Source organism: Vombatus ursinus, unplaced genomic scaffold (genome assembly GCF_900497805.2).
Source record: "Vombatus ursinus unplaced genomic scaffold, bare-nosed wombat genome assembly UNPS02009205.1, whole genome shotgun sequence".
Taxonomy (NCBI): Eukaryota; Metazoa; Chordata; class Mammalia; order Diprotodontia; family Vombatidae; genus Vombatus; species Vombatus ursinus.
In genome coordinates this window covers 25641179-25656254 of record NW_020948983.1, presented here as the reverse complement: position 1 = coordinate 25656254, position 15076 = coordinate 25641179, and the positions used below count along the sequence as shown (strand labels likewise).

Here is a 15076-nt window from a genome sequence, read left to right as displayed (position 1 = left end):
AATTCTCCTTGACCTCATGAGAGTATTTCACAATATTCTTCTGGATGATATACAGGTATGGTCATTGATAGTTGTCTTTGAGGCCTGGGGAAGGGATCTTGAGCAGCAAACGAATACTAATTAATAATAGCTAGCACTTACATAGTTCTTTAAGTTTTGCACAAATCTTTGCTTATATAATCTTACTGGATCCTTACAACAACCCTGGGAGGAAGGTGCTGTTATTATCCCTATTTAACAGAAACTGTTAATGGAAACTGAAACTGAGAAAGGTTAAGTGACTTACCCAGGGTTACATAGCTAGTAAGTGCCTAAGGCAGGATTCGAGCCTGGATCTTCCTGACTTTAAATCCACTGTTCTCTCCACTACACCATGTCTCAGGATTACAGAGACAGAAGCAGGGTTCTGAAAAAGAGCTTATTTTTCCATACATGCCTGATTCATAACCAGGGAGTATTTCTGGCACTGGGATTACCTGGTTCATTGACAATATGGAATTTAAGCACACAGTCAGACAATAAGCCAGACTCCCACTGTGTTAACATTTCCAGTGGCTGAGAAAAGGGATCAGAAATACAGTAACAAGGGAGCCCTAAAAATACACTGCTTCCCACTAACTGTTATCAATCAAGTCAGTGTGGCTGATTTCCATCATACGACTAGTTTCCCCTTTAAAAGGCACAAATTTTTAACTTTGCCTGTTAAGTCCAATTAATGATGTGAAGTTGAAAACCCTGAGCCCCCACAAACTATTTGGAAAAGAATAGTCTGGTCTTTATTTCATGGCCAAATAAATATCTCTTGAATAAAGTGGAGCCTCTTCCTTTCATGACTCTTCTAAAATGCAGGGACTCTTTGGGAACAGCATTTAATTTCCCACCAAAAAAAATATGGAAGCCACCCACTTCAATTGAAAAAAAAAAACAGGATAAAGAGAGGGTGATTGTGAGAATAAAACTCAAGCATTTTAAAAGAGATGTGAAGCATGGGTTCAGGAAAACAGTAACAGGTCACATCATCCTCAGTTCTTTCCCTTCCCTGGGTGTTAATGTTTTCTTTCCAGATTATATGGGTATGACATGGATTAGGCGTGTTTGATGTTTTGTTTGGTTTTGTAGTTGGACTGCATTTATCAGTACAGCATAAAATAGGGAGGAGAAGAGGAAGGAAAGAGGGTCTGTGGTGCGAGAGTTAAACAGGATGGGATACAATGAAATCTGTTTCATTAAAGTAAGAAGCAGTAAGCTTTGTGAAGCCTTTGTGTGAAGGTACCAGGAGAACCGACAAGCTCCCCCAAGAGATACTGATGGTGAAATTCTGTGTAGATACCCTGATGCAATATTAAAGAGAGAAGAATGGATAAGCTGGAGTAATTTCCCTGGGCTATCACATCTTCTTATAGACTTTAGTGACTCATAGGCATCAGGTAAATGGTTTCTCCAAATCTTCTCAGAAACAGGAAATTTAATGACTGTGTGGGATCTTTAGAAAATCACCCAAAGCTTCTATGTCTTGATTTCTTTCTTGGAAGAATAATAATCATTCACTTTTATGGTTACAAAATGCTTCACAGACATCATCTCGTTTCATCCTCATGACAACAAAATGACCTGGGCTGGTAGTACAAGAATAATTATCCCCATTTTATAGCTGGGAAATCTGAGGCTCAGATATAAGTTTAAGGTCTTCTAAATTCATGTCTTTTCTGCTCTTTCTCTTTCTCTCTCTCTCTCTCTCTCTCTCTCTCTCACACACACACACACACACACATTTCTTTTGTGACTTAGAAAAAGACAACACTCATCTCTTTTTAACTTCCTGGCCTCATGAGGATAAATAGAATAATGACTATGATAAACCTCTGTTTCTTTATTGGACATATTTAGAAGAATGTTTGATAAATGAGTTGGATTTTAGAACAATTACCAAAATGTTTGGGGAAAATACCTAGATTATAAGGGAGGTTTACCAATTTTAGTTCTACAGCAGGATCTCTGGAAATTAGATCTAGGGGAGAAAAATGATGAGAATGTTATAGAACTTGTAGTTTCCCAAAATGCAGTCCATTATTTACACTGTGCCCTTTTCCCCCATCATGGTAATTCTATCAAGCATCTCAAATAATCACATTTCTATTACCTTCCCCAAGAGACCATTTCATTCTCTGATAACATTGGTGATCATTTTAAAAATCCCATTATTCTGAGTGCTGTAATTCCCCCTTGAACTGCTACTTTCTCTGAGAGTAAGTGCTGTAAACTGTTCCCATGCCCATCCCTTCGGTTATCACTTAAGAGCAGCATGTGTTGATGTAGCTGTTTTGGCTGTGGTTCTTTAATCCTGGCTCCCCTTGGAGCTCCTGTTTTCCTCCTGTGTCACCTCCAACTGAAGAGTCTCTTGTGATGACTCTGTTGAAAAGGACATTCAACACCATACTCTGTAGAAGGATGCTCATTGTGCACTTCAGCTTAGAGTGGCATTAATTTTCCCTCTTCCCTGGATTTACTAGTTTCCTAACTCACCTCCACATGGTAAGGAAAGTGCTTTCTAAACTTTAAAAAGCTATATAAATGTGAGTTCGTCTTTCAGATGGCCTTCATCTGTTCTGTGCATATCTTCTATGTACCTATTTATTTGTGTATTGTCTCCCTTGTTAGAATATATGTTCCTTGAGGGCAGGAACTTTTTTTTGCCTTTCTTTGAATCCCTAGAACTTAGCACAGTTCCTGGCACATAGTAGGTGCTTAATAAATCCTGATGGACTGAATTAGTTAGAACTGGTTCTGGGAAAAAAAGAGATGACTTAATGAAGGAACCAAGGGAAGAACTAATAAAGGTTAGATCTAGCTCCATTCACAGCTCAACAAATACTTGGTGGGAGTTGGAGTGGGGAGATGTGGAAAGGAGATGAGGGTAATGGAAAGATAGGATTTGTAGGCACAGGAGACCCAGATTTGAATCCCTGCTTTACAGCTAGGTAGTGCAGTGAATAGAGCACTGGGCCTGGATTCTGGAGGACCTGAATTTAAATATGACCTCAAATATTTACTAGCTGTGTGATCCATTGACAAGTCACTTAATCGCTATCTGCCTCAGTTTCCCCATCTGAAAAATGGGGGTGATAATAATAGCACCCACCTTTTAAGGTTGTTAGGAAGATCAAATAAGATTATATTTGTACAATGCCTAGCATAATACCTGGCACACAGTAGATGTTTAATAAATACTTATTTTCTTCCTTCCAATGTAGTACCTTCTTGACCTTTGGGTAATTCACCTCACCTCTTTGGGCCCCAACTTCCTTATCTGTAAAATGATAAGGGTGAACTAGATGATCTCTACCATCCTTCCTCATTCTAATATTCTGTTTTGTGTGAGCACTGATGAGGTCTCTGGTTTGCTTAACCCAAATTCCCTGGAATAGAAGGTTTTGACATTTTTATTGATTTTTCCATGTTTATTATTATTTTGAATAAGTCAGCAGTATGACCCTATTATTGTTACTAGGAGTAATGCTCTTAAACTTCCAATGGGTTGTGTTCTTGCTGCAAGGTCAGAAGCTTTGAGGCTCAATCTTATTCTTCAGTGGGCCTGGCAAAGACAGCTGGAAGGGAATAAACAGATCAATCCCTCGATCTATGGGAGAAAAGAAAGAGAAAAGAGGGTCAGAAAAACATCCCCAAGGAGTTTATACTTTCAGGAGGCCTGAACAACATCCCTGACAGACATTGTAGACATTAATCCTCTTGCTCTTTTCCCCTCTGCTATCATTACTCTGAGGGAGAGAATGATGTAATGGTGAGTCTTGACCAAGAGTCAGAAGACCTGTCATCTGGTCTTGGCTCTGCCACAGCCTCTCTGTGGGATCTTGAGAGGGGCATGCTGGAGCCAGCTTGAACTGGTTCATTAAAAACCCATTGTTAAATTTTCATGGTGAGCATTTACACTTTGGAAATCAACAAACATTATGAATCTGGATTTATTATTTTGTTGATTATCTAGACCTAGAAAATGGTGGAGGAAAATGTCATAATGCAGATTAAACTTAAAAGTGTGTCATGGGTCCTTTTTTTGTTAAACATTTATAACGCATTCCTGTATTTGACCAAGTTATTTCACTGGTTTATGTACTATTACTGCTGGTCCCATCCATGAACTAGAGGTGAGAGCCCCTCTGTTCTATGATGGCAGACAAAACAGTTTATACATGTAACATCACCATTCATGAGGGGCCAGGAGCAAGAGATGGGTCATGCAGAGAAGAAAAAAATCAGCTAGAAAGCAAAGGGGCCAGAGACAAGGAGTATGTCTAGGGTCTAGGAGAATAGGTCAGTGACATGAAACCTATTGGATCCAAAAGACAAAAAGAAAAAGAAAACATGTTTTGAGGTGAGGCATGAGCTCACGAAACCGGATATTTGAGCAAGGTTGACCACGACTGAAGAATTCATAAGCGACTTGACATATTCAACATAGTGGCCATACTTCCTCTGGTATATGATGTAATCTCACCCTCCTTTTTCTGAAAGGGCTTCAGCTATGGACAGCTCCCAGGCACACTACTAGCATTCCCTTCATAGGAAACTACTATGTCTATAGTTGCAGATACTTGGGACCTCAGTTTTTTCTGTAAAATGAGAGAGTCAGACTTGATATTCTCTAAGGTCTTTCAGTCTTTGAATCTAGGTTTCCACTGCTTTCTGCATCAATAAAATCTCCATGGTGCCAAATCACTGGGTGAGGTCATATGTGTTCTCAGTACCATCAACCGACCAGTACACGTCTCACTTGCTTCAATATACTTCCTAAGCCTGAAAAGATGGTGTAAAAATATTGTCAATATCTAACTACAAACTATCCCCATCTAGGACTAGTGGGACACAGCTTCAAGTCCTCACATCATTCTGTGGTTTGCTCTAACCACTGGAAAGCCTATTGGCACATTGGTTCAATACTATGTTCTTAGTAATGACTTACGGCCTCTGAAGTTCACTGTAGTTCAGACTGGCTGTCTCAATAACAGAAAGCAGCCAGAGAGACAATGCTATTTTGCTGAGAAAGCTCTGGGAGAGGTTTTTGCTGGATAAAGTGCCAAGAAAATAAACATTTCACTGGAGTATTTGTTACCTAAGAAAAACAGCTTTGAGTTCATTGTGTCTGTGTTCAGGGCAAAACTCGGTTAACTGTAAGCCTGGAAATTGGGAGATTGCATAAGGAAGATCCTCCAATTCTGGAAAATTAAAATGATAAATATTCCTCCATTTGACTGCAAGTTTCTTAATGACCTACTTCTCAGCCAAAGGCATTTTGGTAAAGTTCATGATGGTCAGGGACAGCGTGGATGGTCAGACAGTCAGGAACAGCAAGGGAAGAGAATAAAAAATACTTTGTTCTACACAATGTACTAAAAGGGATAGAAATGAGAGCAGTTCAAGTTATAAAAGAGATGATAGATTAGGTCCTCTCAATTTTGAAGCAAAGACTCTTTTAACAACTGGGAATAGGGAATTGAGTGGAGTGAGAGGTTCTAAGAAGACAGACCTCAAACTTTTATATAAGACAGTCATTAAATTACAAAATGGAAGAATCACATGCAGTACATCTCACTGTAATACTTATTTGGAAAGAGGCACAGACTCCCAGTGTTCACAAAGAAACAGGGTCTAGTTGTTAAGAGGAAAAAAAAACTTAAGGAATTCACTTAAAGACACAACAAAGCTCTTTTCAATAATAGAATTGGCTAAAGAAATAATAGCCTCTTAGGATATACTATATAAATAGTATCATTTAATAGATTATTTCTTAGGAGTTTCAAATCTTGAGACTGTAGAAGAAGATTGAGCTATCCCTATAACTATTATTATAGCCTAGTGTTTAGCAGGTGAACATGTTTGAGACTTTATTTCCTCTAGACATCACGCCTGCAATTCACATGAGGTGCCATCAGGCGGTCCTCAGTGTATGGGGAGTTGTCATATGATCTAAGCAAACAGATTTTCCATAGTCATTGTATAAGAGAGGGAGGGAAAACATAACACTCGTTCCCAGTCAATAATACTTTCTTCTATAAAGGTATACCTTATAAACTCAAGAAATTATTAATTTCTAGTTACTTTAGTAATTCATTATACTGATTTTCTAATGACTGCATGTGTAAAGTGATAGGCAATTTAGAGTAGTATTTAGAAAAGTAAAAACCACTTAGGTACACTTGGCCACCAGTTCACTAAATGTCAACTGTTATAAATCACTATTTAATCTAAAAACATCTTAATTCTAGCTCCCAGGCTTAAGTTGAAAAGAACTTTAAAATGTACCCCGAACCTTTTATTAGAATCAAAACCAATCAGGGCATTTTCTTGGTTCCTGGCAAAAATCTCTTGCAGGTGGCTTTGGTTCATCTTCCCAACAGCAGAACAGCTTGGCTTACAACTTCTCCATGGGAAGCCCTTATTTGCCCTCTCCCCCAGTGTTCTTCCAGTCCCTGCATCCTCTCTTTTGGTCAGCAGAGAAGAGAAAAGAAAAGGAAGATTACGGTCATTCTATATGCATTCCGTGACTATCCATTTCCAAGTCTTCTCTGGCAACTAACTTTATTTGTAAGCTGCTATAACAACACCCCTCTCCATCCTGCTTGCCAAATCAGGTTATATGATGCTAACACAAAATTTGTTTCCCTAACAAACACTGTCACAGATTTTCACCTCACTCCAAATATGCTTCTACCTTTTAAAGGAATAATAATGACCTTTTTCTATAACTATATAACATTTAAATAGAAATGCAATGTGGTTTCTTCACAGTACAAGGTATCTCTTTATGAATTTAGATATATTAACATAATCATAGTAAAGATATTTACATGGAACATACAATTTATATTTTCTTGGAGAAATTCAATTCAACGAACATTTTTAAAGGATCTCCTCTGTGCAAATCACTGTGCTGAGTTCTAGTGATACTAAGTGATAAGACAAAAGTAAAAGGAAAGTTTTCCCTCAATGAGTTTATATTGTATACAGAAAATAAGGACTATGCATTGAAAAATGTATATACCAGCAGAGCGAAATGGAAAATGATAACTTAAACTAAAACAGAGTCCTAAGACTATCATTGTGGAGGGAGCTGGAATATGGTTTTATAAGCATAAGAAAGGACCCAGTGATTTTTTCGGATTTTTTCTGACTTGAAATTGTTGATGAAAATGGGAGTGTTAAAGAACAAGGAAGATAAAAGATATCAGAAAGTTATTTAAGAATGGAATGGAAAAGGAAGCAGGGAATCACGATGCAAGAAAGCTAAATCACCTAGGAATATAAAGCATTTTAAAGTAGAATATTAACTATTGCTATTCTGACTTTTAAAATCCATTAGGATTTTGGGGAGGGGGTGCTCTGTTATCTGTGATTTCATCAGTGCCAGGAACTTTCAGGGAGAAAACTTCCTTTACCAATACTGATTAGCATCAGTTCTGGAACTAATTGTCTTTGAGCCTTTTCTGGAGGACTGAGCGATTTTTGCATGGCCAATATTTGTCAGAGATCACACTTGTAATCAGGTTTTTCCTAACTCCAGTGCTCGGTTTCTCTCTCTCTCTACTATAACATGCTGCCTCTCATTTTAGAATCATTCTGTACATAATAAAATCAGCAACAATGATAACAAAACAGTAATTTTTGAAGTTCTTTTTCAAGTGGTCCATAAAACCTCTTAGCAGCTAGAAAATGGCTAAGGAGTTTCAGAAGAGAAGTGAGTCTGACATAGTCACGCTGAAGACTCCAGGCTACTTACTCTATTTTGGCCTGAACTCTGGCCCTAAAAAAAAAAACAGGGTCTCCTTCCTAGAGTCAACATGTACATAATATTCTGTAGTTCATGGAACTTTGATATCTTTCACACTAGCAGAAATTTTATCTTCCCACTTGCAGAACAGACCTGCTTGTAATTCTTCCAAGGAAAGATTTTATTTGTCATCCCAGTTCCTGCATCCTTTCTCCCTCCTGCCAAGCAGAGTTCTGGCTAAGGAAAAAAATTAAAAAAAATTCTCCTCCCACTGTAGCCTTTCTGAATACTCAAACAAGTTTGTTCTCTTCCAGTCTCTTCCTCTGTACTCCTCATAGGTGTCAGTGGAATAATCCTCATGACCTTTGAGGCCCATAGGAAAAGGAAAGCCTGAGTGTCTATGAGAATACTGCTCATGGAAACTTTCCCTCACCAACACTTTCCCCTATTGGGCATCTTGAGCAGATTGTGCTTCCTTTTGATTGTAAAGAAACCTACTTCAGGGGATCTGAACCATAACTGAGGTAAAGGTGAGGTAGGAGGAAGGGAAGGAGGAAAAAAACTTAATGAAAAGGGTGAGCACAAAAATCCTTCCTCATAGCCCAGCTTCAGGGCTGTTCTTCTGGTGGATGTCAGAAGGCTTAATGGATACAAAGAACAAACACCACTGATGTTTGCCATCAATTCTATGGCCATGGGAGATGACTTGTCTTTGTCTTTTATATGTAAACACCCACTTCTGAGATAAAAAATTTCTGTTGGCCAGAGAGGTCAGAATTTCCCTCAGGTAACAAATGCTTTGGAAAGTTCATTTTGTTAAGCCTGAGACTTCTTTTTTAAGAGTAATTCCAACAGGATATTTTTTAGGCTTAATAATGAGCCATGTTGATATCCCTGAACAATGAACTTTAAGGAATCCTCCATATCTTCTATCTTACTGAGTCTGCAAAATGAAAAACATCACTTGGACTATATTTAGAATCTCTTTAGGCACATTGCTAGCATTCTTATTGATGCTATGGCTTTCCTGATCTGGGCTGGTATTAATTTGAACACACGCTAGTTTGGAATTTGTTATGGCCTTCCATCACTAGCAAAGTACAAACAGCAGTAGATTCATTCGTGATACTACAAGCTCACAAGATGTACCCCAGTTTTAATTGCTAAACCCTAATGGTCCAACTATGCCTGTGGGTGGTAACTCAGGGTAATGTCAGTGGTGGCAAGGGAATGAGAAAACTTCTTGAAACATAATTATAGTTATGGTATTATTTTGTGGGCACTAGCAAATTCTCTGAGTGGAAGGTTGTTCTGCATGTGAAAGTCAAGGAGCATAGCTGGTCTGGTTGGCCATTGAGATGGGAAGACCTCAGTGTGAATCCCACCTTACAGGCTTACTACCAATGTGACCCTGGAAAAGTCACCTAAACTCTCTAAGCCTCAGTTTCCTGGATTGTAAATTGGGATAATAATAATCCCTATTCCTTAGGGTTGTTGGGAGGATTAAATGACATTATATATGTATAGCATTTGTACATCTTTTTTTATTTGAATTTGAATATTTTATTTTTTCCCAATTACATGTAAAAACAAATTTTAACCTTTGTTTTTTTAGAATTTTGAGTTCCAAATTCTCTCTAACCCTTCTCTTCCTCTCCCATCATTGAAAAGGCAAGTCATTTAATATAGATTCTACAAGTGCACTCATACAAAACATATTTCTGTATTAGTCAGGTTGTGAAAGAAAACACAGACCAAAAAATCAAGAAAAATAAAGAAAGTAAAATAACAGTATGCTTCAATCTACACTCAGACTCCATCAGTTCTTTCTCTGGAGGTAAATAGCTGTTTCATCATAGGTCCTTCAGAATTGTCTTGGGTCTTTGTATTGCTGGGAATAGCTAAGTCATTCACAGTGGATCGTTGCACAATGTTGTTACTATAGACATTCTCCTGGTTCTGCTCACTTCACTCTGCATTGGTTCCAAGTTTTTCTGAGAGCATCCTGCTCCTCATTTCTTATACTCCATCGCAATCATGTACCACAACTTGTTCAGCCATTCCCCAACTGAGGGACATCCTCTTAATTGCTAATTATTTGCCACCACAAAAAAACTGCTAACATTTTATAAATCTTAAAGTCATCGTCTTCTAATAACAGTTCACATTTGTAAACTTTAAGGTTTATAAAATGCTTTGTGGATTTCTTCTCATTGAAGCCTCACAACAACTTGGTGAAGTAAATACTGCAGGGGTTATTATCTCCATTTTCTAGATGAAAAGCCTAGGAGCTCAGAGTGGTCAAATGAAATGCCCAAATTCACAAAGTTATTAAGTATCTGAGGTAGGATTAGAACTCTCAACTCTAAATCTAGCCTTCTTTGGATTATGTCACTGTTCAGCTAATGTGGTGCACAAAGGAAAGAATTTAGGTCTGCTTGCTCTCAAAAGCCCTTCCTATTTGCTAGTCCTGCCTAGAGTCCAGAGAAAGGGAGCCTGTTCTTAGCCTTCCCAAGATATATTCTGTCTCTAGCCGCTTAGAATTTAAAGTTTAGCCCTCCTTTTAATTGTTCGAAAAGGATTTGAGCTCCTTACAGCTCTAAATATTGGGAACCTGGTTCTTTTGTTAAATCTAAATTTTACCTTTTCTAAGGCACTTGTGGAGGCCAGAAGCTATCTATTATTCCCTAATGTTCTTCTAGATTTAAAGAAAAGCTCCATGACTGTTTCACAATCAGTATTTCAGGACTCTATCACTTCTGAGCAAAGAAGACCCACCATGCCTCTGGGAACCTCCTTTGTGATCTGGAAGACCTAGGTTTCAGCCCTGCCTTTGACATAGACTAGCCTTGTGACCACGAGTAATCAGGGAGTTTCCTACCCTGATGAAATCAGCCATCCAGACCCCATCATCCACTCTTCCCCCCCCAAAAAAACCCACTGAGTATTCAGAAGAGTCATTTCCCAACAATATGCATTAAGCATCCTAACATTTCCAGGCTTTTGTTATTGACAGTCATGGGTCTAATAACATTCTTGCCTGTGTCAGCTATAAACTCACTATACAGATACAGTGTTTACTCAGTGACTCTATAATCTGCTTTTACTGGAATAATGTGGTCTGTAGAACTGCCTTTCCACTCATCTCATAGGATAGCAAACCAGGGAGGAGACACTGTAGGTGTCTGTTAGATATAGTAGAAAAAGCATGAGCCAAGAGGCTCAGGTCTAGTCCTGGCTCTCCTGCTCACTGGCTGTATTATTTGGAGAAGTCAGTTAACCCTCTAGAGATGTCCCAGTCTTCTGAACCATCAAAGAAGAAGATTGGATTTCTTATTCTATGACTCCGGGAGTAATGTGTTTCCACCTAGGTACTGTACTAGGCATCAGGGATACACAGACAATAAAAGAGAAAATCCCTACCGTCAAGGAACCTACTGTGTGTCCTCTATCAAGGGAGACAGCCTGTATATAAATATAAATATAAATAAATACAAAATAAATGTAAGACAAATTTGGGTGTGAGAGAGCACTAGCAGATGGAGTGGGAAAGGATCAGATCAGTTTTTATGAAGAAGGTGGCATTTGAACAGGGTTTTTTTAAGGCAATTGGGGTTAAGTGACTTGCCCAGGGTCACACAGCTAGTAAGTGTCAAGTGTTTGGTCTGAGGCCGGATTTGAACTCAGGTCCTCCTGACTTCAGGGCTGGTGTTCTATCCACTGTACTACCTAGCTGCCCCTTAAACAAGGTTTTAAAAGAAGTATGGGATTCTGAGAGGTGGGGGTGAGGGAGGAACTCATCCCAGGCATTAGAAGACAGCCAGGGGTGGGGGGGCAGCTAGGTGGCACAATAGAGTCAGGAGGACTTGAGTTCAAATCTGGCCTCAGACACGTATCACTCACTAGCTGTGTGACTCTGGCCAAGTCACTTAACCCTAATTGCCTCACAAAAAAAAGAAGAAGACAGCCATGGCAAAGATAAGGAGATGGAAGGTGGGCCATCCTGTGTGCTGAGTGGGGAGCAGGATGATGTAACCAGACTGCAGGATAAGGAGAAATGTATAATAAGGTTTTCATAGTAGATGGGGGCAGGTTGTGGAAGACTTTAATAACCAAACAAAGAAGCAATTTATTTTTATTCTAGAGGCAATAGGGATCATTGGAGTTTATTGGATAGGAAAGTGACATGGTCAGATCTACACTTCAAGAAAAAAGCTTTGGCAGCTATGTGGAAGAAAAACTGAAGTGACTTGAGAGCCTTGAGGCAGGGAAGCCAATGAAAAGGTTGTTGTAATAGTCCAGGCAGGAGGTGATAAAGGCCTGAACTATGATGGTGACTGTGTGAATAGAGACAAGGAGAGATGCAAAGACATGTGTGAGTATAAAAACAAGATTTGGCAATTGCTTGGATACGCAAGGTGAATAAAAGAGAGGAATCGAGGATAATGTCCAGGTTGCAAACCTGGGTGCCTGGAGGCATAGTGTTGCCCACCTCAGAAATAGGGAAATTTGCGAGACGGGCAGGTTTGGAGAAAAAGATAACAAGTTCTGTTTGGGATATGTTGAATTTGAGATGCCTATGGGACCTCCATTTTGAAATATCAGACAGTTGGAGATGAATAACTCTCAGAAGAGTTCCTATGGCTAGATATAAATTTGGGAGTCATCTTTATAGAAATGATGCTTAAACTATGGGAGCTGATGAGGTCACACATGAAAGTGTACACAGAGAGAATTAGCATGGGACTAGGACAGAACCTTGGGGTATGCCCATAATTAGGGGACATGATGTGGATAATGGTCCAGCAAAGGAGACTAAGAAGGATCATTCAGACAGGTAGGAGGACAATTAAGTGAGAATGATGTCATGAAAACCCAGAGAGAAGAGAACATCTAGGAGGAATGAGTGGTCAACATTGTCAGATGCAATGCTGTGGGAGAGATTGAGAAGGATGAGAATTGGGGAATGGTCATCAGATTTGGCAAGTAAGACATCAATTAGTAACTTTGGGGAGACTGATTTTAGTTGAATGATAAGCCTGGAAGCCAGCTTGCCATATAGTAACTCCTGCTGCTTCAAGGTAGAGAATGAAACTAGGCATGGCCCTTCTTTCCACAGGAAAACCAATGTATCTTCATATTGGGGAAGAAATAGATGGTGTGGACATGAGAGCTGAAGTGGGACTCCTGAGCCGAAATATTTTGATCATGGGAGAGACAGAAAGAAAATGCTATCCCTATAAAAACCAGATCTGCAACTTCTTTGATTTTGATACCTTTGGCGGGCATATCAAGGTATGTGTGCACCAATCTTGACCAGCTTAGCTATGGTGGAATGTTAGGGTGCATCACTGTTTCACAATAGTCTTTATGCACTGAACTCTCCTGCATGTACGCTGTTCTCTAGACAAACTGGACTGTTTGCTTTTTCCAGTCCACAATCTTTCATCTCCCACCCCCATGCCTTTGAATAGGCTGTTCCTCATGCTTGTTCTTTCTTCACCTCCTCCTCTTGAAATCTTTGAATATCTTCAGTGCCTTTGATCAACCCCTAATTGTTCGTTCTTCTCCCATTCTGCTTTGTATTTACCTTGTAATAACTTCCAACTGCACTCGGGCTTTTTGGAATGCCCTGTATAATGGGAGTGGCATTGTGGTGTCATGGAAAGAGAGCCAACCTGGAAGTCAGGAAGACCTGGGTTCATGTCTAGCCTCTTACAGTATTGACTATGGGACCTTTGATGGAGTCATTTAATCTCTCAATGCACTAGGCACTAGGTGACCCTCTAAGATAATATGTTGTTAATTTGTTGTTGATAATACCTTTGTAGAGGAAACTTCTTCACAGACAACTGCCTTCATCAGTGAAATCACAGGTCTGGTTTTTTAAAATAATAATAATTAAAACAATAATAACCATAACAAACATTTGTATAGCACTTACTATGTACCAGGCACTATGCTAAGTGCTTTACAATTATTATCTCTTTTAATTCTCACAACTCTGCAAGGTAGGTGCTATTATTATTCCCATTTTACAAATGAGCAAACTGAGGCAGAAAGAGGTTAAGTGAGTTGTCCAGGGTCATACAGCTAGTAAGTATCTGAGACTGGATTCGAACTCAAGTCTTCCTGACTCCAGGCCCAGAGCTCTATTCTCTGTACCACCTAGTTACCTATACTACAGTTCACTATGTTAGGTAGACATTGGCAGAGATGCAGAGATAAATAAGATACCTTTTGCCCTCCAGGAGTTCAGTGTCTAGTAGCGCAAATAAGATGTATGCGCTAACAACAATGCTACAAAATAGAATGAGATATAGTTGATCTAACATATGACTGTCATCATCTCCTCACAGAATGTCACTGATTACTGGGACTAGGTATAGGAGCCTATGTTTCATATGCATCTATGATCTCCAGACAAGAGACAAAAGGAAAAATTTATCAAGTTCCAAGTCAAATCTAGTTAAAAAGCATTTATTGAGCACCTACTATGTGCCAGGCACTGTGCTAATCACTGAAGATACAGACAAAGGCAATAGCCAGTCCCTGTTCTAACAGCCTAGGGAAACCGGAATGGGGATTGATGGAGGGCTTTGAGGGGGGTGAAGGGGAGGAAAGTACTATTTATAACAATAAACATCAGCTAGAATTTCATCCACTGCCAGGTTTTTTTTTCTTTTTGAATGCCTTAATAGATCACTTTTGTCAGTGTTTCAAGGATATTTTCTGACTTCTGTCTTTTTTGCTTCCAGTTTGGACTTGGGTTTAAGGCAGTTCATCTTGAAGGTATTGAACTGAAACATATGGGTCAGCAGATCATGGGGCAGTATCCAATCCATTTCCACCTGGTTGGTGATGTAGATGAAAAGGGAGGCTACAACCCACCAACTTACGTGAAAGACCTCTCCATCCACCATACATTCTCCCGCTGTGTCACAGTCCATGGCACCAATGGCTTGTTGGTAAGAAATGATAGCTGAAGAATTTACTCATTAGAGGGTTTTAGAATGCTGCTGTCCAATCCTGCCTTCTGTGGAGATTGGGCTGATTCATGCTGGTGATTAGGAACAATACACAGGGCATAAGAGATCAACCCTCCCCTCTAAGGATGGAGGTCCAAGTCATGATCTGAGAGGGTAAATGGAATGTCGTGCTGGGTCAAGCCAGAGTTCAAACCCAAAGAGTTAGACGTGAGACATGAAAGAATTTAGAGCAATGGTCCAAAGTCGGGAGATGAGGGGGCAAAATCGCTCAGCACAGAGTAAGTCAGGATAGCATTATGAAGAG

At 39.4% G+C, this 15076-nt stretch overlaps 1 protein-coding gene across 1 annotated transcript in view; it reads left to right on the top strand.

Moving 5' to 3' along the window:
- Window positions 1-15076, top strand: part of CEMIP (cell migration inducing hyaluronidase 1) — a 241845-nt gene that overhangs the window by 163110 nt on the left and 63659 nt on the right. Inside the window, exons 12-13 of the mRNA XM_027851800.1 lie at window positions 12903-13078; window positions 14542-14751. Coding sequence (XP_027707601.1) covers window positions 12903-13078; window positions 14542-14751 — 386 coding nt within the window. The remainder of the gene's footprint in view (window positions 1-12902; window positions 13079-14541; window positions 14752-15076) is intronic.